Here is a 26,835-nt window from a genome sequence, read left to right as displayed (position 1 = left end):
AAATTTCATCTCAATCTAGTTTCTTAAATTCGAACTTAAAGAAAACATATTTGTTATCCTCGAGGGAAGTCGATACTATTAAGTGTTCACACAAGTTTGATCGTTTCACCTCCAAGTAATTACTTCCTCCGACCAACTACCCCACTCCAAATTAAACATGCTTCCACATAAAATACATCTTGGAAGAAAGAAGAAGAAATGAGAAAAAGAAAGAAGAGTGCATTAATAACACGCATAATCTTTCTCTTTTCTTTTTTCTCTTCAAATCAGCTCCGACATTTTTTGGTCACAGAGATGACTCCGGTATAAGGTTTCAACTACTGATTATCACGGGCGAAATTTGTGTTTATTTATAGTCGTTTCATCATTAAAACTTGGACTGGGTAGGATGATACCCACTGAACCGACAATGCACGCCCAGCCACGACGCCATCGAACCGCACTTAAAAAATGTTCTAAAATCTAGCGCCTTCGGCAACAAGACGACAGACCAAAAAATCTAATTTCCTAGTTACCTTGATCAAACTAGGAAATATACATAAACCACTTTATGGAGCTTGTTTGGCAAGAATGTCCATATCTAAAATTTTTACATCCAAGGTGTCGTCGACCTTAACTATGCCATCAGTACCATCTATACCAATAAGCTTTCCTGTAGCCCCACGCTGAGCACCGCTCATGATCTTTATCTTGTCAGATTTCTTAGGGACTACCATCTCCACTTCCGTCGGAAGGACTGTAACCGTATCTCCATTCCCAGACGAACCAATGGCAACCTTGCAGGATCCGTCCTACAAACAAATGGTCCAGTCAGTCAACGGCAAATCCTGACATTATTTAAAAATGAACAACAGGCAACATACAAACAAAAAAATTCTTGTAGTAAACAAGATACATTAGTACATACCGAGAACACCTCTTTTACAACCCCAATAAGTGAGTCCTCTCCTGATCGGCGTACATTGACCAAAATATCAGGCAACAACCAGTGTCCTTCACCATCACCGCCTGCTAAAATGTCGTTCATAGACAAGTCAGACGCCACTACAATTTGGAACTAATTTTGAAACAACATTTGACTAGAAAATTTTGTAATCAATACTTAAGAAGTTAAAAAGAGAATAATAAGTGAATGTAACAAGTAACTGCATCCCTAAATACAAAATATTACATCAAGGAATAACCAAATATCACTAGTAGACTTCTTACACCATGCATTGTCAGAGGACTTCCAATCTCATCCATTAATTCCATAATAAAGTTTTTCAAAAGAATTCGGCAATAGTTTCTTTTGGATGGTAATTCTGAAATAAATTTAAACTGATAATTAAGGGGACAGACTCGTTTCGAGCTGTTCCTTGAAAAGTCGATCGGATTGTACAGGCAGAAAAGAAGTCTGCGCATATACAAAGAATCACTGTCATTACTGATGGAACAAATTTCATGAATTAAATTTTGACGTAACATGCACCCCCAAAGGAATTAGGAGGTGAGCATCACGGATGCTAGAGCCAATCATCCACACTAAAATCGAGACATCCAACCAACCGATCCACATTCATGGCCACAAGGAAACAGTACATCTACACTTTTTCAGCATACCAACATTTAAAAAGGAATCAGCATATCAACATTTTCTTAACACTCCAACGAATTTAAAGAGAAGCACAGACCATTTTGGAATTAATCCACAACCAAGGAATTCTTCTAGTCTTTTCCTAAAGCACATAAATCATCTCAATTTCTAGCCTTCTATCAAGGGAAACATCAATCATATGAAATCCTCGACTTCTTGTTTCTACTCCAGTAAAATAAATCTTTCTTTCTGAACTTCTCCAAGAAACAAAGCATCTCAACTAAATACTAGTACGAACTGACTTCGTACTACTGTACTTGCACAGCATGATGAATTATGAGCCCACGACAACTAAGCATTATGAAATGCAAGCATATTTAATTCATTACTCCTAACAACTTAATAAGGCTTCCTTGATCAAGGAATTTCAGAGGAAATAGAACATATGCCAAGCCAGGCTGGGTATAACATTCCAGACTTCTTAGAGAAGCACAAAAAGAGGTACCTTCAAAACGCAACCCAGTGTGGAGGTTTTTCAAGAGGTGTGGGCAAAAAAATAATGTAGAGTAACAAAATAACTTAGATATTCTTAGCAAAGCCAGACCAAATCCATAAAGGACGCCCATCAGAAAGTGAGAGAATAGAGAAAGAAACAGACCTACTGTAGGAGACATTACATCTAGACCAACATTGCCTGGTGTCATTGGCTGCCCACCAGGAGTACCTGGCAGATAGGAAGCAGAACTTGGTGTCATTGGCTGGACACCAGGGGTTGATGGCAAGTATGGGCTTGGAGCATTTGCTGCCAAAGAGACAGAACATCAAAGTATCACCACCGTAACTAATACGAATGTCCATTTATGAGCAAAAGAAAGTAAATACAACAGTACCATAGCTGTTTTCCCTAGGTGTTCCAGAATCACTATAATTGCCGCCAGGAGTGTTAGCCCAACCTGAACCAGGCGTGGGTGCTTCATATGGGCGTGCAGGGGGAGTTCCTGGCTGAGGAAAAATGCAGTCACTTTCAAATTTGACTGCTAAACATGTTCTAGAAAAAAAAAAAACAAAAAAAAACAATGGCAAGAAAATTGATGCGTCAATTCTGACCTGATAGTGAGGAATGGTTCCCCATGAAGCAGGATTTCCATCCTCCCAATTATCCCTGGTTTTGTTCACCACACCCACAGCAATAGTTAGTTAAGAACATTTGCCAAACCATCAAGTGCATAAGTGTCGGCTATAGACATTTGAGATTAACAGCAGAAAGTAACATATAAAAACACAATACAATGATCTTCACATTTCAAGATGAGATCATTTACAATTTCCATAGCTCATAAAAACATGATAAGAATAAGCATCAGGCAGAAATGCAATTGCTACATAAAAGACTGGCATGGCTGGGATCAACGTCATCAGTGTCAACCTTGTTAAGAATTCCATTTAAAGAACCAAATCTAACTTCCTAAGAAGCTCAGCTGAAGATGGTTTACAGGACAGTTTTCTAAGTATGAAGTGTACTTGCAACAGAGGAAAATTATTAACATTGCCAGTATTCAATGATATAATCAACCTCCACATAGATATCATCCTCTCTAAGTTATAGCTAACTATTAGAAACTGAAACCATAAAGTGATGGCTGCATTAAATGATTTAGTGCTTAAAAAAAAGAGAGACAGGTGGTTGAATTACTTCTGAATGTTCAGCTCTTTAAATGGAATTATTTATATATTTTCAGAAAAAATTGACAGTGACCGGTCCTTATTCAAGATGGCACTACTTGCCACTGGATGGCATAAAAACAGCCATGATACCCCATGGAAACTTTGGCATATATTTGATGAGATTCATGATCTTACGCAATCGAGGTCTCCACATCTCTTGGAGCCAACTCCCAGTTCAGCAGACTGTACTGCAGACAATTTTGCTAGAACAGGATAGAGCGGTAAGTTCTAGCTAACTGGGGCCCTAATTCCCACTATTACCCTTCCTAATTTGCATTACTATGTACTGTTTGGCTCCCCGAGTTCTCGCAGTCTGAGCTGGGTTCCAATCCAGGTGTTGTTGAACCACATCATGAGCAGTTAGAAAAAAGAGGTAAGAGTAAGCGGGGGCAAACAACTCTTACATAAGTATGCCTGAGGAGAATAAGCATATTATAACTTTTCTGCAAACTCATAAAATATGAAATATGCATTGACAGACCTTGCTGGACTCATCGGTGCAGAAGGATTCCAGGCTCTATCGCGCATTGGTGTTCTCATACCATCATGAATGGGCGTAGCTGAAGACAATAGTAAGCATCATAAACAGAGAACATTACCACACCAAAACACTAAAAAGTAAGCATATGATAGTTTTCTCCAATGCAATAAACACTCCATATACATCTTAACTATTTTTGTTTAAAACCAGAAAAGAGCAGCAATAGTAGGATACAATGAGCATCTGAGGCACAGAATAATAGTCAGAACTTAATGCTCAACTCGAGATAGCAACTACTACTCTTTTTTTTAATAATAGAGATAGCAACTACTACTGAAAAGAACATCAAGAACTTACACTCTCCTGTCTCTCAGCATAGGAAACCTGGAAATGTTAGCTAAGAGGGCAGTTCAACCTTTCCCAATCTAACCAAAGCAACACTGAAATTCAGTCAGTGTCCCAGATCTGGCATTAATAAATGTCAGATTAGTCCCACTAACATCCCGGCAAAAATCCTGACATTAACCTATGTGGAATTATTCCCACTAACAGGTTAATCAAATAGTAAGAAAAAGTCAAAATTCAATGTCCTACTTATACAGTTAACACAATTATAAAGAAGGTTACTTTGACAGTCACCAATTCGCACCTACTAAAATACAACCTCATAGAATATCTTTGCTGATTCTCGGGCAAGAAATGGAACCTTTTAGCAATTTCTGAGAGCTGGAAGTTCCCATCCACTAGATTGTTGGATGGTCTTCCAGCAGCCCTCCCTGGAGAACAGAATAGAGGAAGGGACAGCAGGGCCTCCTGGGAAAACAGAGAAAAAGGAGGGCAACAACACAGAGAGAACCAACGTCCCTCTTTTCTTATTTTTTTAGGGAAGGTCAGTATGTTCACTATCCTTCTTTCTGGGAAGACTCACCAGCCTACCTATTTTCTGCTTTCCATTTCCTTTTTTGCAGGAAAGGATTACTGGCCCTTCGTCACCTCTCTCCTCTTTGAGAGAGATGAGAGAGAAAATAGAGAGGAGGTCCACCTAAGTACCTAGGCCTCCTCTTTTGCACAAAATAAAATAATTTTTTTATTTGATAGGTTCTAATAAGGGCATCTGTGTCCATTTACACATACGAAAGTGGTGAGCCTAATGAAATTTTTAAATCAGGAGGCAGGTGTAATTACCAATATCCGAGGACGTAAATAGTAACTTCACCAATTCACATGGGTGAGCCTAATGAATCTTTTAAAGCCATCAAAGGTTGGTCTGGAGAAAACAAGTGGTGATTTCAACTCGATTATACTTAAATTATAAAAGAATCTTTTTTTAACATTTGGAAAAAAAGAAACATTTTTTTACATGATAAGACATTCTATTGAATGGAAGTAACACACAGACCACAGGCTCAAAGGTAAAGCCTCAAGTGGAGGGGGCATTATAAAGAGGGATTAGAGACTCATGCCTCTTTAGAAATCTAGCGATCTCAAGGGTGCATACAGAGGGATTCTGGATGGGCTTTTGAAAACCTTAACTTGCCCCACAAACCGGACCCTAAAACTCGCGAGGGGTGTGCAAATGCAGCCTCTCCTCACCCCATTACCCTACTCCTGAACCTTGTCCCTGCATCCATCCCCGCATCAGCCCATGGCCCATAACCTTATAAATAATGGGAAAATAAATATACGTAAAAGTATACAAATAGATAAAAACAATAAAATCATAAGAGAAGTTTAGTGTCATTTAATGATTCCTTGAATGTTCTTGTTTTTCCTAAATGCCCTTGTTAAAGTAAAGAGTGCCTTTCTTTCGAACAAAGATGCTTTTTTAAAGACAGAATTACATGGTAATAAGACCCATGGGTCAGGGTCTGAAAGCCATCCTTACCCTCAAATCCCGCTGGTTTTCTCCCATCACCCGTTCCCTCCACTGAGTGAGGAGCTGAGACTATTCCCACTTGGGTTGGATCAAGTTCCCAATTTAGCCCCAACCCTCTGCACCCTAGTCAGCATTACTATTTACTGACCAGGAACATGAGGCCAACAAGATACAATACAATTAGCTAAAAATAATCAGGCTTGAGGAAATACAAGTGTATAAAGTGGGTGCAAGGGAATTTAGACCCTAGTTTTATAGGTAAATGTTTTCATATGCACTGTAGAGGTAAAGTGCTTAATCTTTCAGGTTCTTGCCAAAAAACCTTGACGATAGTGTTTCTTATAGGCTCTTTCCCAATTTTATTACAAGTACGACCTAGTTAAAGTAAATAATCTTGCAACAGTCATTTCAAGAAATACATAGGAAAGAATTTGATAGAAGATATTCAACTTCAACAAATACCTAAAGGAGCACACTGTAGATGATTATTTCCATCAAAAACTAAAAGCATCAATTTTTAATAAAAAAGAATTAAAAAATGACTAAAAGCACAACCATGCAGTTTGACACCAGCTATGATCTAACAATTTTTTTATGCTTTATAGACTATCTCAAGAAGTAAACTGTTTAAATGAAAAAATGAAAACGTAATCATTGAGAAATGTCAAAACAGATTAAGGCCAGTCATCAGCTCACAGGACCATGCATGGCAGTGTAATGAGTAAAGGCTTAGTATGGAGTAAAGTACATGACACTGCACAGAATATCTTTTCAAAACCCATCCAGAACACAACTGGTACCACCACTGAAGGAGGCACAACAAAAATATATGCACAAATTGAAGCAAACAATTCAATATCTAAGATTTACATTTGTGTACCTCCAGGATCTCTCATTGGAGTCGTGAATGGGTGAAGTGGAGTACGTGATGGGTGCATAGGTGTCTCGCTTCCCATACTATACTGCGATGTGTCTCTGATACCAAAACAGGAATTAATAAACAAAAACAAATATAACATCAGGCTTGATATCAGACAATAAAGAAATGATAGCAATTTCTCACCGGTGTGAACTTGGTACAGAAACTGCATCTGTGATCAGATTGCTGTTCACTGCATATCTCAAGATGTTAAGTACAAAAGAAAGATCAGTAAAACAAAATCTGAGAGAGAAAGAAAGAGGGAGAGACTTGCCTGTAACATGCTTCATCTGTGACTCTAGCTCAATCCGAACATCTTGGCCCTTAACTTCTAAAACACGTCCTCGGTAACCCTTAAAGGAACCTGACCTAATTTTTACTGTTGTACCAATTAAAGAATCAAATCTCCCCCCTCTTTGCCTTCCTCGAGCAGCATCTGAGTTAGAACAAAAGTTTTTAAAGAAAGTTTTTTTTTTTCACAAAACTAATCAAAATTATAGATTGAAATTTAAACGCGTGTAATAATATCATGTTGTGAAAAGAACCACACAGATTTCAAGAGAGATCCAGAAACATACAATCTCTAGGCGGTTTATGGGGTGGTTGGGGCTGGGCATAAGTAGGTGAAGTTCTCAGGTCGCCTAACCTTGAGGTCAGGGGATCAACACCCTGCAGTCATCATCCAGAAGTAAACATATATTTTCTTTTATCCTCTAAATTGTAAAATATGGGCTTAAAACAGTACATTTCTATTGTTTCCCCTGCGTACTCCTCCAATGGCAACACATGCCTGAGCTTTGGCACAAATATAACCAGAATTCTGGGTGTAAAGCCTGTCGTAGATGAACAACATCCCCTTATATATGTGCTCAACCGGACCTTGCATTCCCTGCGAAAAAATTTTGAATAAATATTTTAAAATATAAAATATTCATCCCAACTCAAAAAAATTGCCAAAAGATACCATAGCATGTCCTTCAAGAATCTTCACAACATCTTTCGGTGACACAGCATTTCTATAACGATCTTGAGCATTTGCCTTTTTTTCTATTTTAGCTTTTATCTCCCTCAACCGGACTTTGGCAGACTCTGGCCTCTCAGGTACACCCTTAAGAACCTGAAAAAGGAAGCACTTGAGCAAAAGCAAACACAGCCTGAACTACAATACCTCCATGTTTGACATTTGACACCACTCACCTGAAATGCTTCACTTTCTACATGAATGATTACACCAAAGCTCATATCACTGCAACAGGTTCAGTCAGAGCACATTTAACAAACAGATATAAAGAAAAAGAAAAACAATTAATACGTTTTTTTTTGAAAGAGCTAACATATGTATCTGATCCAACCAACATTTTAAGGAAGGAAATTTCATGCAAAGCACATAAGGATAGAGAGAGAGGAAGCAGGTTCAACCAACATTCAAGGAAGGAAATTCATGCAAAGCAGACAAGGATAGAGAGAGAGAGAGAGAAAGAGAGGAAGCTGATCCAAAGCAAAAGTATATCGGGGTACTTCTGCAGAAAAAATAAAAATGATGAAAATTGTAAAAAAGATTGCATACTCGATGGCAAACATAAACATCTGCGACCATGCTTAGTAATACAGCAAACATTACTTTCGGTTTGCATGACTACTAATACAACAAACTGAAAAGTAAATGGTAATGTAAGTCGTTTTAAAGGACAATGTATCAGCTACACATAAGCTCTGTCACAACAGTATATACCACAGTGTAAAGCTTCAGCAATAGAGGGTCACATAAGTAAAATAAATAGTGTCAGTATGAGATTTAAGTCATTTTATCTCCGAGAATGTAAATCACCGATTTCATTCTATGAATCATATTATTATCCAAAGCAAATTTTCCGAAGTTGGACAAGTTTCCAAAATGTAAAAGTAAATAAAATGCACAGACATGGTATCTTCAGAATTTTTGAATGGCCAAGCAAAACATAAACTGTCAACCCAGAGGCAACTCGCATTGTGTGAAAGAAACATTTTTTACGTATGAAATAAACAATGGTTTCGAATGCATACTTGAGTAGAACAAGGTCATGTAGTTCATAGTCCCCAATCTTTGTAATCCCTGAAGTTGTTTCAGAACTTTCCATTCCATCATCTGCAAAGACACGGATCTAAACAGAAAACAAAATTAGTTTCTGACTTACTGGAATGAAAAGATCGCTTCTCTGGCCTTAGTTCAGTCAAAGTGCAAACCACATACATCTTCTCTAGTTGCATCAGACAAAATGATAAGCACATGGTCCTCAACCTTGAGCACCAAACCAGTAGCACCTTCATGAGCCCCAGAGACAACCTTCACATGATCACCAGGTTCAAAATGCTTGCAGAGATCTCTATCATTGACAGCAAGAGTTGCCTGCAAAGGAGCAAATCTCATTGAGGTCATTTGCAGCTTCAACAAGTACAAAAACATTCAGAGATTAGTGCATGAGTAGTTACAGGCAAACCCGATAGTTTGGGTCTGATGTGAACATTTTCTTCATCCACTTTTTCAACCCATCCTTTCAGATTCTTGAGATCCCCTCTAATAACCACAACTGCATCCCCCTTCAAGAAATGACCTTTCTTCCTATTTGAAAGAAGAGTAGACAAATTCCTCAAAGCATTAGCACCACCATCCATTTCATCCCCATGCTTTTGAAATTTCTCGAGTTCATCAAAAGTTGGCTGCACATTCTGGGTACTAATCGATTTTGTTGACACTGTCTTGTGCAGAAAACCATCTCGAAACATCATAGTACCAACCATCTCATAATCCTCATGTAAAATTCTTTTGCGCTCCACCCTGATATTCATCTCTCTGTACATAAACAAAAAATAAAATGGGAAATAACAATTAGACAACAAAAACTGAGACAAGGGAGGAGAGGAAAATGGGGAAGAGAAAGACAGAGGGAGAGAAAGAAAGGAATAGATCAGCCATTTTCTTGTAATATTAGAAAGTCTAAAAAATATGGATAATAATATGGAGATAAAAGCTACAAAAAAACTTACTTTGCTTCATCAGCATTAAAAAGCCGTGGAGGAGGGAGAATGGCCTTTTTCTTGCCAACATCTTTACCATCCTAAACACAAAAGCACAAGAAAGCCATAATAAATTAATTAAAGAAGATTTTAAACTCACTTGAAACACGTTAGCCTTGACAACTACACCAAATTACTAAATGATACAAAAACTTTCTTAAAAAGGTAAAACTTTACTTTGCACAAAGAACTCTCAATCAATCACATGCACAGGATGCCAATAACGAGGTATGAATTTCCTCGTAACTGCAGCAACAGATGTTAGTTGTTAGGGTTAAAAACATCTGCTTAAATTCTCTGAATTAGCAAACCGGCATGATACACGTCCTACCAGCAGCAGGCTCAAAATACTTTTTTTTTTTCTTACTATAACAAAAACCAGAAAAAAAACTTTAGAAGTTTCTTAGTTGACCTTTTCTTTAAATTATCATGATTCTTATAATATCCTAGTTCAAGTTTAATACGAAAACAAAAGCTGAGCTGTTCAATATCAGAACTTTTTCATCTTTTTTTTTTTTTTTGTTTAAGACTCTGACTAGGTGGAAGCAGTGACATTACTGACTAGTCCTAGACCAATGTCAGACCTATATCGCCAAACAATAGGAAGTGGACGAAAAGCAAATCATCTATTGGGCCTATCCAAGATCATACTCTCATTTTTTGGAAGTGAGAGTATCAGATAAATTACTGAACAAGATAATGAATTCTAGCACTAATATTTGTTGAAAATATAAACACCTTCATCCATCACTCCTCAGAGAACTCCAACTCTTTTCGTTTTTTGCACTTCCAACTCCTCATGGAACTCCAACTCTGAGGTTATTTTTTTAGATCCATCTTTAATATCATACATACACTACTATAAGATGGTAACAGCCTTTTTATCCTCATGCACATTATTCTTCTTTAGACATCAACTAGACTGCTAGAATTTTGTATTTTTGTTCTCTTTCATTCATTGTATTCTTTATTCGTTGTTTCTTAGTTTTTCTTCTTGCTTGTTGGGGGGCTTTCCCCCTCCCTTTGCATGATTTTATGTAAAAAATTAAAAAGAGAAACAAAGATTCCCATCACTAGTTAGTTGATGAAAGAAGATATTCATCAACAAAGGAAGAAAGAGCTTGCCCTATCAGCAATCAGATGTTCGCTGATCTAGGGGTGTGAATACAAACATTTTAACAGAGGAATAAGATTTCTTCAAACAAGTAATTGTCTCAAAGGGGAAGAAGGAAGATCTTGTTAGTAACTAACTGTTTGTAACCCAAGGACAATTTTTTAACCAAATATAATCAGAAAGCCCAGGAATCAGGATCAAATACAGTAACAAAATCTGACTCGGGTTACTAGGATTGGCAACTCGACAAATTCCCCAGTTTTGGCCCTGTTTGTTTGGTTGCACATGAGTGTGCAAGTGTACATATGCTCATGGGTATAAACACTCAAGCTCAACATGGAAAATAAAAATATAAGTGTTTGTTAGAATATCATAAACTATTCAGCCATCCTTCAAAAAGAAAGCCAACACAATGTAAAACAGCAACTTTTTACTAAAATACGTACTCAAAATCAACTCTGTATAGTTACGGTTGGATAAGTTTCAGTCTTTTTGTAATTTTAGGGCATTTAAAACTTCATTTCTAACGCAGCAATTCATATTTCATAACATGTTACTTTACATTTTCTTAGCGCAATGACTTTTACACTTTGAAAGTTTACCTCCATACTTGTACATACTAGATTAAGGTAAGTTAACCTACTTCTACAGAAACTCAGATTATTGCTTTGACCAATCCAACACTTGCATGCTTTTCCAATTCCTCTATTTTTCTCTTTTCCATCCTTTTTTTCAACAGGGAAAAAAATTTATTAAAGAAAACTAGAAACATAGTGCAGGCCAGGTACCAACAAAAGGAATAAAAATAATTTGAAATCAGGACATGGCGAAATGGTAACAACTTGTAAATCTGAATGACTATGCCCTGATTTAGCTAATTGATCAGACAGAGCATTTGCTTCTCTTGGCACATGCAGCCACATGACACTAACACGAGCTGTGAGGTCTTCAATTGGTAGAAATTCTTGATAAAAAACCAATTGTGAGGATAGTTTTTTTTTTTATAAAAACACCAACTGTGAGGATAGTTTTTTTTTATAAAAACACTAACTGTGAGGATAGTACCCCTCTAGCCCATGTAATTACGCTTTTTGAATCTCCTTCAGTAATCATTGGATTGAGCAATGCTTGACACATCCAGGATAATACTTGAGGTCATTCAGGAGAGAGTGCACCTCCACAGAGTTCAAGTCATCTATTCCCAAGGTCCAAAAGATGTGGGAAGGTTGCTGCCACTACTATCCCTTATCACACACCCCACAACCTGTAGGGCCCGGTTACCAAAAGAACTACCATCAAAGTTCAATTTCAGATGGCCAGCAGGAGGATGGACCCTAGCAACTAGATTCTGTGGCTAGATAAACTTCAAAGGGGGCCCGCACACCAGTTTTAACGAATGACAATGACCAGAAATTCCTCAAGTCCGGGAATAGCTTCGCCCACTGTAATATTCCACGAATTGGTCGACAATGACTCTGCCAATTGACGCCGACTTGGTGGAGAAGGTGCAGTCGTTCTTCTCGAGCCAAATGAACATGGGAACAGCCATGGCTGTTAGTCACCATAAGAGTTTTCCCACTTTCCTCAAAGGAAAGCAGGAGGAGCCAAAAATATAATTTGGGAGACATAGCAAACCAAACTCTAAAGAATGAACACCAGACCTCCCAAGCAAATGGACACAGTAGCAGAAAGTGGTCAATGGTTTATAGGGCAGAGTTGCAGAATTTATAAGAGATATTAATGAAAGTACCTCGCCATTGCAGTTGTCTGCATTTAAGGATTCTTCGCTATATGAGACACCACGTGAAGAATTTGATTTTAGTGGGGGCTGGTTTAGTGCAGTCCAGATGAGGTGGTCATCCCCTAACCCACAGATACATATACTCCATCAATTTTGCTAGGAAGGTCTTCCATTTGAGGCAGCTTGCTATAGAACATAGAACATCTAAGATTCAAGTTCCAATTTCCCCCACTACTGTGGTCCAATAACTCAATGAAACAAACTTCTTTCTCCCAAAACAAACGATAAATGAGTGGGAACTCAGAGGCTAAGCTCTGCTGCCCAAACCAAGTGTCTTTCTACGACCAGGTTCCCAACTTGATCTGATTCCGAACCAAATGTGGTGCTTAAAGATACCCACTTTGGAACAAATAGATCTCCATATAGTAGTGGCATTATGGACCCCTTCCTTAAGATGAAAAGGAGAATGTTCAAATACCCTATAGAAAGCACAAATGATATTCTGTCAGAAGCTATTATGATCTACCTCGAAGCAACAAACCCATTTGAGAAGCAGAGCATCGACCATTAATTTAATTTTACAAATCCCCAGCCCCCAAATCCTTTTGGGCAGTCAGACCACTCTCAAATTAACTAGACTGTATCCGAAAGAACCAAGTGAACCTCTCCAGAGAAAGATTCTCTCCAATGGTTCGATAAGATGAGCAACACCCATCAGACAAGGAAGGAGGGACAGGAAGAAATTTGGAATACTGGCCAAGGTTGCTTTTATGAGAGTCAATTTGCTCACCTAAGTCCTTTGTAAGAAAGGTTTTCACTTTTCCATCTTGCTTGTCCTTTTTAGCTTCTTCAATTTTTTCCTCTTGACTTCTTAATAGGCATCCTCATTTATTTAAGAAGACTCAACAACGTTTCCTCGCACTAGATATGAGCATCTGAAAAAGTTGCTTAATTTTATAAAATTCTAATTACTTTCTATTAGAAATTTTGGTGTCACTATGCATTTTCTGGCCGTCATTCTTGTGCAACTCTTGCAAAATAAATGTTTCACTAGAATTATACTAGAAGACTAGGGTGTTTCTGAAAAAAATATCTCTTTTCATAGACATGCTGAAAGATTCCAAGTAGAGACTCTTCACAAGCATGGTGAAAAAAATCAAGTGTTGCCATCCCCCTCAATAAGCCACTTGTATCTGGCTCTTTGCTTTTAATAAATCTGGTCATGGTTATTAACATTTTGCAAATTATTTGAGGATATGCATCTGAGAGAATATACATTATTGATTAAAGGTCTAACTTCCTCAGTCATGTTCAGATCGTGAATTTGGGCTCAGAGCAACTCCTTTTGACAAATAAAGGTGGCTCTCGACTGCTTTGCTCAGATTTTTAGCTTGAAATTGAGTTGTTTTAGCTTGAGAGAGAGAGATCCACCAACCGGTCCCTAGACTTCCAGGTCATTCCACCAATTTTCAACCCTTCGCTAGAAATTTTCAGAGTTCAACCTGGCATTCTCAAGTCGGAAAGGTTTTCTTCCCCATTTAGTGGCGCATGAGTCCAGTATAATGGGCCAATGGTCTGAAACCAGTCTTCCAAAGTTGTTTCACTGGTGTTTGGGTATGCTTGGAGCCATGATCATTTGCAAGGAAACGGTCAAGGTGGGAGAGAGTTGGTAGTTGTTGAGCATTGATCCATGTGAATGATTTTCCAGAGGTGACTATTTCTTCCAATTCATGGGCCCCATGAAATCATAGAACTCATGGATGAAGTGATACGCCTAGCCAGGAGATTGTTGTCATTCCAGAATCTGATAGCCTTGATGTCTCATACCAGCATCCAAGGTTGGGACCATAATTGGAGGAGATTAGGTAGTTCCTCCCAGAAGTCTGCTCTTTGACAGTATCTTTGGGCCATAAATACCCACTAGACACCGAGTCAGTCTTTGTTCCTTGTCAAAGAGTTTCGGGCCAATTGAGAATCCTCCAATGCATTCATCCAACAGATCAAAAGCATTTTCATCCCAAACTATGAGGATGCTCTCAGCAGCGCCATTGGCATCAAGGGATTTCCATTGGGGGTGAGGCCAACAAGGGTCTCAGTCATTTGGCAGTTGGTTTCCTTAAAAAATGGCCAAAATTTTGCTCTCTTGTCCTTAAGAGTTTCCCGGATTGTTGCACATTTTCAGGTTCCTCGGAACTCCTCAAATATTCCATGATATGTAAATCATATAAGAGCCTTTCCTTTTGCTACTCCTGTTTTTGTTTTATTTTGAAGTTCCCCTTTTTCTATTGATTGGTTCTTCATTCACTCTTTTTTTTTATTTTTGATGAAGATGTATTAATAAAATAGGAGAAATTACAAAAATTGGGGGAGCATGTCCCTTACAACCAGCGATTGTAGGGTAGCTCCCTGCCTGGCAAGCACATCTGCCGCCGAATTTGCGGATCTCGGAAGGCTGGTTCTTCATTCACTCAACGATTTATAACATCCTAGTCAATGTTTCCTCATCATACTTATCTTTTTGGTCTTGATGGCTTCCATAAACAATCTATGATCAAAGTCATTGAGTCACTTCGAAATTGCTTTCATATTTAGAAGCTTCAAAGTGAACAGCATGCAACCAACAGAGCTGTCAGAGTTATCTTAATCGCAAACAAAAAAAAAAGCTCCTCGGAGCTGAATTTTAAAGGAAAAAATTAAATGAAATATCAGCATATTCTTTTTTTTTAAATGATGCTGATTTTTATTAAGGCAAAAGCTCAAGAGAGCATATTACAAAGGAGAGAAGCCTTCCCAAAGAATATCAGCATATTCTTATCAATATAAGAATGCCCATCGCTCTCTCATAAGCAGGTAATAGAAATAAAAGAACTAAATATCAGATGAAACTTTGATAAAAAAAAGTGTCTCGGTGAGAATCTGCAAGGGTTTCAAATATGAAGGGTTTGAGAATCACACCATTGAGGTTATATTGTTAGAAATCTACGAGGGAACACATGACAACAGGAGGTAGACATTCCCATGGGAAACAAAACAGATTCAGACAGTATTCCTACTAGAAAAGATTCCCTATCTATTTGACAAACTTTAGCAATTAATTCTTGCACTGGAAATCAAATTTACAGAGCTAATGCATATACCTGAATTACACAGGAAACAACTTTTAAGTAGACAATTTTAGCAGCAATTTAAAATGCCATCGCAGTCCAGCAAGAAGAGGAGGTGCCATCCGCAATTTAATATGCCATCCCAGTCCAGCAAGAAGTGAAGGTATTATCTAATAGTCTTCTTATATTCTGCAGCTTTTTTTAGTTTTTTTAGAGAAAAGACATGTTGGATTATATTCTGCTGCTTTGAGTAAACAGAATTCAACAGAGAGAGTTGAAAGCCCTTCACCAAGGATTTTTTCTTTTATGGTCCCTTCGCCAAGGCCTAAGTTTTTATTAACAATTTTTAGAATTCCTTTACTAAAGAACAGGAATCCGCCGCCATTATTTATTGAGTTCCAGAAAAAATCCCCCTCAATCACCTCTTGCACTTGGTTGAAATCATTTGTGGTTCTTGAGAACCACCTGAGCAAACCCCCTGATGTGAAATTGCACCAGAGAGTCACTGGCTAAAAGCAGTGCTCTCATTAACATCTTGTTGTGAGACCTCCACCTATCCAATGAAGTAGATTCCTGTTTTCTTTAGTATCTGTCATGGTCTCCTTCCTAAAGTTGTCATTTAGATGTAATTTCTTTTTCCCTCCACCAACCCTCCCAGGGAGCTCCTGCAATCTCTTCTCCCTACTGGGATCTTCTTCTATGTGTTTAATGAAATATTTTAAACAAATATGATTTTTAAATGAATTACATGCCAGATATGAGAGATAAGAACTAACACCCTTGCAGCAATTTATCAGGGCTTAATTTTTTTTTTCTTTGACATTTTTAACAGGGAGATATGGAACAACTCTCCCATCTTCCTCATGAGGTTCAGAAATAATGAAATACTTAACACACCGAAATACTATTCAAAGGAAAAATTCTTCCCATCAACCAACTAAATTATTGTCCTTAACAGGCACCCAAATAGGCAGATAATGAGCGCATCCCAATTAAGAGTTCATTTTAAACTAAAAGTACATCAATGAGAGTTGTTTTTCAGATCATCCTCCATGAAAACTTCCACGCATGCCACTTCACATTCTTCCCCATGTGCATGTCCACTCAGATCAATGGCGGCTGGAATTTCTTCCTTTCACTATGAATTCACTTAACAGACAAACATTTGCTATTGACACAATAACATATGGTAGAAAGAGAGCTAGGATGCCAAAACATTCCATTACTAAATAAGAGATACTCCGTTTCAAAAAATAAGAGATACTACCATTTGTTTAACTAATTAACACCACTTCTAATAAAAAGTACAAAGTAAAGGTGACCACCCAATCTAAAATATTAAAATATTTCAGAAATATATAAGGAGAACTAACCAATTTATTAGCAATAGCTTGCAAATCAAGCCTGGGAACTAGCTGAACCGTAACTTTTTGGCGCACATTATCCACATCTACAACCTGCACAGTTGGAATACATAATTAGAATGAGATAAGTTGAACATAACCATGAATAACAAAATAGCGCGTTACTTTAGCAAGATCTCCTTTGTAAGTTCCAATCTTCATCCGGACCCAAGCATCCTTTGACAGGTCAATGGATTTGCTTTCCACTGAAAGAACCTCAGTCATTTCTTTAATGGGTACAATCGTTATCTTTGCAGTAGAAAAGATATTCCTGAGACCTCTGCAAGCCTGAATATCCACACATTCACAGACATGAGCTAAACAGAAAACAGTTTCAAGAATCAACAACCATGAGCCACTGACTTCTGTCTTACCTCCTTAACATGGGCTTCTTTCTCTGCCTCAACATAAATGTAATTCTTTAGATGATCAAGGGCAATAGCTGATCTGATTTGCAGCTCAGATCCTTTGTCTATGTACTTCTGCATAAGGCAAACTGCAACTTCTCTTTCACGGCCCATCTGAAATAATGAACCAACAAGTTCAGTAAGATTTATGGTGTGTGAGGGAAGCAGAATGGGAGATGGAAACATGCCATACCGCGCATTTAACCATCCACAATTTGGGATCCTTCACTGATGGCAGAAGAGCCTGCTGCTCAACATCTGTTGTCTCCTCATCAAAATCTCCATGAATCGACCTCATAGAATATCTTTCTTGAATTTGTCTCTCAAGTGCATCAACATCCTCTTGTTCTTCCTCTTCAGCCACAAATGGGCGACGGTGTACATGCCTATCCTCCTCTTCATCTCCCAGGTCATTACCCAGTTCTATAAAACCTGGATTCCAAAGGGTATAAGTTAGTAAAACGAAAAAAGTGCATGCCTGCAAGTAAAAGTAACCTTGGTAAGAACTATACATCATAATGGCAAAATCCCTCAGAAGGCATTGTTAGAAGCTGACAGCTCTCACCATTGACAATCAAATCCAGTATTTATCAAATCAACAACAAACTGAATTTTCGAATCCAGTATTTAGAGTTGAAATTGACTAATTCAAAAGCCAAATTTAGGAATGCAATTTTAAAAGCCGACATCTGCATACTTCACTGTTTCCAGCTCCACTATCTGCAAAATTCACTCTTTCCAGCTCCACGATTTCTCAAAGAAATAATAAATTTCTTCTCTTTTAACAAAGCCCTTAATGATTGACGGGCATGTGTATCTCACATGCCCTGAAAGAACTCTTTTTGTTATGAAGGTTGAAGTCCAAATTTATGTTGAGAAAAAAAAATACAAAAGAATTGCCTCCTTTGAGATTCTTTAGTTAGCTACTGAAAAAATTCAAAAATAATATATGAGCTAAAAAATCCAACCAAACTCAGTATGGCATACGACCTCAAAGTCTCCAAAAAGTATCGGTGACCCTGACTCTTACCTTGTATTTTCAGAAATAAAATAAAATTCGTATTTTTTTAAATTAATGGATATTTTACAATTTTACGGGCAAATAAGAAATGAAATGCCGCAACACCATTACAGGAAGTCAAATTACCCTCAAAAGGACAACCCACTTTCGCATTGCCTAAGCAAATTTAAGTTCCTTCTTCACTGAGGGTTTCCAGTAATACCACTGATGCATCAAGTTCCAACAAATACCACTGATGCATCAAGTTCCAACAGTTCGAAACTTCAAGAATGCTCCAGACAAAAGGAGCCTACTAAGTACAAAGCTCACATGCAATAAAAGGAAACATTTAAAGACAATGCCTTACACCTAAGACTGGTCAGGTAAATTGATGGCACTAGAAAATAGAAGTGGCGACATGCAGCACACCCAATCTCCACCCTTCCGATGACGACTCATCACCAGAAATTATACTTGACTCAAGGTCCCTTCATATCCTCCTCCTCCTTAGAAGGGCACCATCAATTATGCATCGGCATAATCCAGTTTGATTCAAAGGTAATTAAAATGACCATGAAAACAACAGATTGAAAATCCTTCATCCGCATCCCTCACACAGTCATCCCAAACTTCATATCCATATTTAAAACTGCCACTATTGGAAAACAGCTAAATAAAACAAACTGGACAGCAGAAAAAAAAAAAAAAAAAAGAGGATTCAGCAAAAGAGATCCTTCTTCTGCATCCCTCAAGATATCATCTCAACCTAGATATCTACAATTAGAAGGGTCACTATTGAAAAAGGGTTAAAGAAAAAAATCTAGGAGGCAGAAAAAAGAATCAGCTTCATAATTCTAGAAGAGAACTGAAAAATATTATGCAATGATGTTGAATATAGGGGAATACCTCAATCGGATCAATGAACTAGCCACAAGCTGCTTCCACTGGCTCAGACTATAGCTAGGTCATCAACACCTTCATAATATTTTTGGTGATGCGCCTTCCCCCCCTGCCAACAACTACTGAAAATAGACACCTATGTAAACTAGGGAGCAGATGCAATATCTCAGAAAGATGTACTAGAAAATCAAGGAAGAACTATCAGCCCCCCACAGAAGAAAAACATGGAAGCCAACATGGAGCTAGGGCAACCAATACTCATAATAGATCCCTCATTCACAAACCCAATAATGAGTACCTCCCAAAAAAGCTGGTGATTGAAGTACAAAGGAAGACCTACAAGTATGCCATATCAGAAATTGGGAAGCATTGGATGCTTGCCTCTGATGCCAAGGTTCACTACCTCAGACCCAAACTTTGGCTGATCTCCCTACCAACTGAGGCTTGAAAAACTGTATTAACAAATTAAAGGAGGCTGCACTTGGCAAGGAATCGGCCCATGGCAACATCAATTTCAAGATCAAGCAGCTTCAGCTTCAACCTGGGTCAACATCACAGATATCCCTCTGCAATTCAGCAGTTTGTTAATATTTCCATCCAATCACCACTACAGCCAACCAAGCTTTGATGCATATGATGAACATTCTAAAAGGGGTCGCTCAAGAAGCGAATCCAAATCTTGAAAATCAAAATTTACACCCCTTCTCAAATGCCTTGACAACAGAATTTGGAGTTAAAAAATCAGAGCCGAACAGGCTGAATCAGATAGCTATATTGATAAAACCGAATTTTATGTAAAAGCATACATGTACCAAGTTAGGGGAGGGGAAAAATTGTAATTTTAGGGGCATTTATTTCTAAAAAGTCAAAGGGCACCTTAAGGGTAAAAGTGTTAATTTGATTTTAATTTTTCGATAATCTAGGGGTTGCCATCCAAACTTTCTAAATTTTGGGGTGTACAAGCTACAAATTTCTAGGGCACCATCCAAACTTTCTAAATTTTGCTTATACAAGCTACTAGTTGAAGTGCGAGAGATCAAACTGAAGCTAGCCCCTCCCAATATCAATAGTAGTCACAAAAGGGCAGCTCCTACAACTCACTAGCTAATTGGATTTTGTTGAAGAAGTCATATCAAGGAGTCTAAAATGAATCTCATGCAAAGCATATCTCGCAAGCTTCATGGAGTCTAAGGTGAATCTCATACAAGATAAGTCTCACAAGAGAAGCAAGCTCAAAAAGAAAAAACTGGCATAAAAGAGGAGGTTTCCCTAGTTGTGTTTTCTTTTTTTATTTTCAGTTTAGTAAGTTTGCTTTTGGGTGTAATTGGGGACTTAGGGAAAGTTTATTTTTAGTAGAATTCAATTGTATTCCATTATAAAAGGATATGATGTAAGAGAGTAAGACATCTCTCTCATTCTTCTTAATCAAAACCAACATGTTTCTCCATGTCTTTTGTTTTCTCTCTCAAATTTTTTACCCTCTTCTCTTTTATTTTCCATACTTCTTTGAAACATAACATGGTATCAGAGCATGCATGACCCTGACATGGAAATGGAGAAGTAAAAGAAGATGGAGAAGAAGAGAAAAAAAAGAAAAGAGAGTTTTTTCATCCTTTCCCTTTAGTCTTTGCTCTTACCAAGTACCCATTTTTATCCTTGAAGTTTGCATGATCATAACCCAGTTTTTATATTTCAGACAGCGAACCAGCAACCTCCGGCCCTGCGTTATCCTCTAGATAATACCCAAGCAACTTTGCCCTTTAACCAGGTAATGTCCGTTAACCCGGTCTTATCACCCCGTCAGGTACGGAACTGTCAGCTGTCACAGGAGTTTTTGAATTCAAACTCAAGTAAAGCACCACCGCTCTGGAAAACTACCTCGAAACCCACCCCATACCACATTTTACAAACCCTGGTTCAGGGATGGGTCGGGTTTACGGGGATAGGGTGGGGATGGGTTGGGTTTACGGGGGCAAGGCGAGGATGGGTCGGGCTTACGAGGACGGGGTGAGGATGGGCCAGGTTTACAGGGACAGGGCGAGAATGGGTCGGGTTTACGGGGACGAGGCCGGGATGGGGTGGGTTTACAGGGACGGGGCCAGGATGGGTTGCGTGGGCGATGATCGGATTTGAATCAGGTTAAACATTTAGGGGTTTTTTCGGGTTCAGGTTTTGGGCTCGGTGTTCAGGGTCAAGTTCGGATTTCGGGAAACCCGACCCATGCCCACCCCTACTGGCAGCTCTAGAAAGAAAAGAACATAAGAACATTCAGGGTTCTCAAAACTACATAGGAGGACAATTGAAATAGTTGCTGTTCAATCCTATCCAGGACCCTCCTCCCTGTTGCTCCCCCAATCTTATGTACAGTTATTAGAAGGGATTGGCCATTGGTTGTCATCACTGAAGTGAACCTTTTGGTCAGTTGGCTCCCAGGGTTCATCCACCACTAGGATAGTTTTAGCTTAATTTCAATGGAAGCTCAGTGGGCATATTAAAAAACCAGGAAGGGGCAAGGAAGGGAACTTTTTTTCGTCTTTTTTCCTGGTCCAGCACTGTTTCAGACTCCACAAAAGCAGAAAGTAAAGCTTCAATTAGAGGTATCAAGCAACACTCCCCAGTTGTTGTTATGTGGCTGTTTCTCAATCTTTCTCAAGTCCTTCAATTGTAGAAGGCAACTCTCAGGTACTTATCAGCTGGATGTCAAAGAAGAGCCTCCATTCTCAGCATCTTAGACACCTTTAAGATGAGATCTTCTCCCTCTCTTCCTCTCACAAGTGATCTGGCAGCACACCAGAATCTGACCAGCTAGCCAAGCAAGAGGTAAATCAGCCTTCTCTGGTAACTGGGAAATCCTTTTCCTTGTTGTTTTCTGTTAAGTTTCGCTCTCCTGTTCTCTTTGAATCTCAATTTATTAATGAAATTCACGTTATGAGCTGGTAATCTCATAAAATTATTCATAATGACAACTGAAATGATCAAAGAGATGTGAGTTATTACATGTTCTAGAGTATCAAATATCACAAAACAGATTAAACGGCGGCAGTGGAGGGATGTTCAATTATAGTAATCCAGAATTCAGCATAGAATCAATTGTGCCCATTTAGAGAATGCCCCACTCAGATCGAAGCCAAGATGCTCAAACACTGCTTCCTAGGAGCAACATGTATACCAATTTCACAATAAGTTCAGGGAGAAAAAAAAAACACATTTTATTGAATGGGCACCTCACAGGAATATGCAAAGTCAGTTATGTGGCTGTTTAGATAATCTAAAATTTTCTTTGAGGTGGTAAAGCATCTTACTTCTTTGAATGGCCTACCAAACAACTGTCAGTTATTACTGTTCAATTCCCTCATCTCCAGATAGGTAGTCAAGCCTGTAACTCCTACAGTTATTCTAAAAAGAGGTTCTGAGCAATACATTATCTAAAAAGATCTCTGCCTATTTCACTTTTGAACTCCTTATCTATCATAGTCAACCATTCACATGCTAAACTAACATTGTCATGCTAAAACGAAAAAATCTAACTTTCGATGGGGACTGTTGGGTCCACTAGTTCTTCTGGTAATATTGACATTCTTTGGTCCAATAGCCAAATTGAGGTGCTGGATGCTCAGAACTGTTCTTTTCTCCTTGCTCAAAGGTGAAGCGCAGAACTGATTACTTTTTCTGGGCCATTTCTGCAATCAACAGACTGAATACTAATCATGAGACAGCATTGACTTGGCTTGAATTGGCCAGTCTCATCTCTATAAGGAACACCTATTTGGGAGTGATTTAATGACAGCAGGATCAGGCATCAGAAATCAAGGCCTCCAAATTGTATCACTACTGAAATCATTGCATTTACTGATTTTGTTAATACTATGGATTTGAGTCATATTTCTGTGTCAGAGGCCCATTCACTTGGAGCAATGGCCAAGCTGATCGAGTCATGTTAGAGTTGTATTGGATCCTCTCTATGGCTTCTAGGCTAGATGTTTTTCCTTTCTAAGCCTTACCAAAACCCATAGTCGATCATTGCCCCATCCTCTTAGATTGAGACAGAAAATGTCGAGGTCTGGCTCCTATCCAGTTTGAATGTGTTAAGCTTGATGACAAGAATATACCTTGGTTATGGGTAGGGGAGGCATCGAACTGAGCCGATTCGTGAGCAGCTCGAGCTCGGCTCTATTCCGGCTCTGTTTGATACGGTTTATCTCGATCTTGAACCAAATTCGAGATCAAGATTGGGCACGTTTAAGTTAACGAGCAGAGCTCGAGCGAACCACGGTTCAATTCAGAAGCTCGCGAGCCGGCTCGTTAACTTAACAAAGGCCCGAGCAACTAGCAACTTCTTCGTGTTTCATTCTTTGGTATCAGGATAGTCAGGAATCGGCAACAGAGAGTTCAAGAGTGAAAATGGGGATTTGGGGCTCGGGAAGATCGGAAGAAAATCGACTGCTTGCGAAAAAAAATCGGAGTGCAATCTGCTCTTTTAGGTAAGTTTTGGTTTTTTATTCGATTTTGTCTTCTTATTCTTCGTTGTTCCTCTCTGATCTTCTTCCTCTCCGATTTCTTCCTCCGATGTTCTTCCTCGCCGACAAAAGTGACTGAACAGAGGTAAGTTCTTTTATTCTTTATCTTTTGGGTTTTTTTTTTTTTCGTCGCCAACGGAACAGTGATTTTTTTGCATTTTTATCTACTCTGGATATGTTGTATTCCATTATTTTTCTTCAATCTCGCATTAAGACTATGTTATACGCACTTTTCTGTTTATATTGTTTTGTTTGTGTATGCGAGCTTTTCTGTTTTCATGTGAATCCAACTTGATTACTTGGAACCACTAGCCACCAAGAGCTTCATTTTTTTATATACAAAAAGAAACACAGTGTATCATTTAATCCATCTGCGACAATTGCATGGATGGTCTACAGAATTCCTGAGAAACCTATGGCGATGAAGAACAGAATAGGAAGGTTGTAGAAGACACCACTAGCAAAAGCTAGGGGATGAGGGTGATGATGGTGAAGATGTTGAAGGAGAAAAAAAAAAAAAGAAAAAAGAAGAAGGAGAAGGAAGGAGTGAGGTGATGAGTGAAAAGGGAGTGTGTTTGCTCCTTCATTCTTCCAACATCTTTTCTGATGCAGACACGGGCAGTTCAACTTACTTTTGCGTTAGTTTTCAATGGCAAAAAAGTTTGATTAGCTTAAATAGGATTCTTCTAAATCCTCTCCAGATCTTGTTACCTATCTCTAAGAGTACGTTGTATATGTTTCAGAAAAAAAAAGTACATTGTGTACGGTCTAATTTTTTAGTATGTAGAGCATCATTTTATGTAGTTTGCTAACTCCATTTTCTTCTCAGCACGTATTATTTTATGCATTTTCTAAAAACAAAAGTACAATTTTATACATTTTCATTCATAATCTTACTTGTTTACATTTACCCTTTTTTTTTCTATTTACCTGGTAGAAGTTTGTTTCAATTTTCTGTATTTCTCAACACAAAAATTTTATCAGTTCTTGTTCATAATCTTGATCTTTTTCAATTACCTATGAAATTTTACAGGTTCTTATGTAACCTAGCTTATCCTGATTTCTTCAGAGTACAGTTTTACCAGTATCTATTATTATCCTTTTGAGAACTTTTTTCTACTTTGGGGAAATAGTGATGGATTTCTAACCAGTGAATAACTAGTTGTTCAAAAACAGTCTCTGCCCCCACTTCCTCCTCAACCAAATATTACGAGGGAATCTCCAACAGCAAGTTGTTGTGTGAATAGCCCCATCTTCGGCCAATTTATTGATACACTGTTGGCCGATCTGAGTACATGATGTCATGAAGCTGTCGGGAAGAACATAAGCTTGTTATTTTGTCAAATACGTAAGCTAGTCGTCATGAAGGATCTGAGTTGTTTGTCATTATCATCGGCCAATTTTCATGCCCAATTTTATGTAAAATGTATGCATAATTTTATATACAGTTTATTGGACATGTATTTTATGCAAAATTTTAAATTTAGGTTGGATCTCAAACTCTGTTAAAATTATTGGGCTTGAGCTCGATTACAATTTTAGGCCCAAGACTAGGCTCGGCTCGAGCTCGAGTTCAAAATATTTAAATCAAACCCAGCTTGAACATAGGCAGATTCGAGTTCGGCTCAATTCGACACCACCCCTAGTTATGGGTTTGCATCAAAGCTCAAAACTCTAAATGTAAATGATAAAAGATTCGTCAAGGCAAGTTTTTAGCACCTTAAGAAGGAGAAAAGAAGACCTCCTTACAAAAACTCAAGAGATAGAATGTTTAGATAAAGTCATTCACAATCAGAGGAAGAGGTTGTTGGCTGTGCTTTTTTGAAGGGGAACTTGGATGGTGCAATGAAACAAGAGCTAATATATTAGAAAAGCTCATTTCCAGTAGCTAAAAAATGTTGACACTAACAAGTTTTTCTATACTACTGCCCCAAACCATGGAAGATAAATTCCAGCCTCACCTTCACAGTGCTCTTTTATCTCTAATTTGAGTCCAATTTGTAACTCCTTACATTTGCAAACAATACACGGATGACCTTCTTTATAGGCCTTAGAATAATGACAAACTAACGGAATATTTGGAACTCGTTCCAGAAACATTAGAAACAACGAATAATATACGCAACAAATCTCAAGTACATCAAGTCAGCAAGAAGTACAGCAATTATAATGAAAAAAAAACAGAAAGCTATATGCTCACTGTCGTAGCTGTATAATTCACGATTCGTAAAAATTCACGACAGTTGAAACTATTAAAAAAAAAAAAAAAAACTAGGAGACGGAACAGAACATAAGAAAGTGTTGAATGCTAGAGAAGAAGAAAAAACAACGCAAGCGACAGTATAGCAGAAAGAGGTAGCACAAGTCATCCGCGAGAAGGGAAACCTAGACTGAAACAAATAGCTTTACACTCTCTTCTGACGCACAAATTACCAACGTTCTCGCAAGGAGAAGATGTATAACAAAAAAATAAAAAACAGACAAATGTGAAGTACCTTCTTCCCCTTCTTCCGAATCTTCTGCATCCTCCTCGCTATCAACAGCCGCCTCCATGTCTATGAACTGCGAGGCCTGTTTCTTCAGCTTCCGTTTGCGAGGGTTGCCAATATCCTCGTCCTCATAATCCTCTTCTTCTTCCTCCTCCTCCTCATTTTCAATGGCCACGTCATCAATGAATTCCGATCTCCGACGTTTTTGGCTCGAACCCCCTCGGTCATCATCGTCTTCTTCATAATCATCTTCCTCGTCCTCGAGGTATTCTTCAGCATCTTCGTCACGGCGGCGAGGCATAGGTGCAAATGCGCTAGGGTTTTGATTCGTAGAACAGACAAATGAAAAATAACTTAAAGGCAATAAATAAAATCCTCGGATTAGTAGAGTAGGAGATCAGAACTGGAAGAGTGAAAGGCAGTGGAAGAAGACGGGAAGGACCGACTGATATCGATCTCAAGCTTCGTCTCTCTACTCTCTACGTTCTGCCTTCTCTGTGTGCGGATTTTTCACCGCGAGATCGCTAGA

General features: G+C 38.4%; 1 protein-coding gene across 4 annotated transcripts; it reads right to left on the bottom strand.

Moving 5' to 3' along the window:
• Window positions 1-239: 239 nt before the first annotated feature.
• Window positions 240-26,835, bottom strand: LOC137950373 (putative transcription elongation factor SPT5 homolog 1). 4 transcript variants are annotated; one of them, XM_068796809.1, is made up of 22 exons: window positions 26,313-26,835; window positions 17,594-17,832; window positions 17,368-17,514; window positions 17,120-17,281; window positions 16,964-17,047; window positions 9,602-9,672; window positions 9,047-9,407; window positions 8,808-8,963; window positions 8,621-8,718; window positions 7,775-7,823; window positions 7,542-7,694; window positions 7,323-7,466; window positions 7,156-7,246; window positions 6,852-7,013; window positions 6,722-6,770; window positions 6,539-6,633; window positions 3,783-3,861; window positions 2,684-2,738; window positions 2,467-2,578; window positions 2,235-2,378; window positions 908-1,011; window positions 240-791 (listed from the first exon to the last, which is right to left on the bottom strand). In XM_068796809.1, the coding sequence occupies exons 1-22, from the start codon at window positions 26,605-26,607 to the stop codon at window positions 549-551; spliced, it is 3,093 nt and encodes a 1,030-aa protein (XP_068652910.1). In that variant the 5' UTR covers window positions 26,608-26,835; the 3' UTR covers window positions 240-548. The 4 variants fall into 4 exon arrangements, with proteins under 4 accessions (XP_068652910.1, XP_068652911.1, XP_068652912.1 ...); XM_068796810.1 differs by having other exon boundaries at window positions 908-1,008; XM_068796811.1 differs by lacking the exon at window positions 26,313-26,835 and adding an exon at window positions 19,307-19,851.

The sequence above is a fragment of the Aristolochia californica genome, unplaced genomic scaffold, assembly GCF_029961685.1.
Source record: "Aristolochia californica isolate CCGP_79_NKW_82.1479 unplaced genomic scaffold, dmAriCali1.0.hap1 SCAF_14, whole genome shotgun sequence".
Lineage (NCBI taxonomy): Eukaryota > Viridiplantae > Streptophyta > Magnoliopsida > Piperales > Aristolochiaceae > Aristolochia > Aristolochia californica.
The sequence above is the reverse complement of the archived record's forward strand: the minus strand, read 5'-3'. Positions and strand labels throughout refer to the sequence as shown.

Coding starts and splice junctions, on each gene's coding strand:
- LOC137950373 (XM_068796809.1), bottom strand. CDS start 26,607: ATGCCTCGCCGCCGTGACGAAGATGCTGAAGAATACCTCGAGGACGAG. Junction 8,964..9,046: donor CCAAACTATCGGGTTTGCCT/GTAACTACTCAT, acceptor GCTCCTTTGCAG/GCAACTCTTGCTGTCAATGA. Junction 2,379..2,466: donor ACCTAGGGAAAACAGCTATG/GTACTGTTGTAT, acceptor TCTCTTTGGCAG/CAAATGCTCCAAGCCCATAC.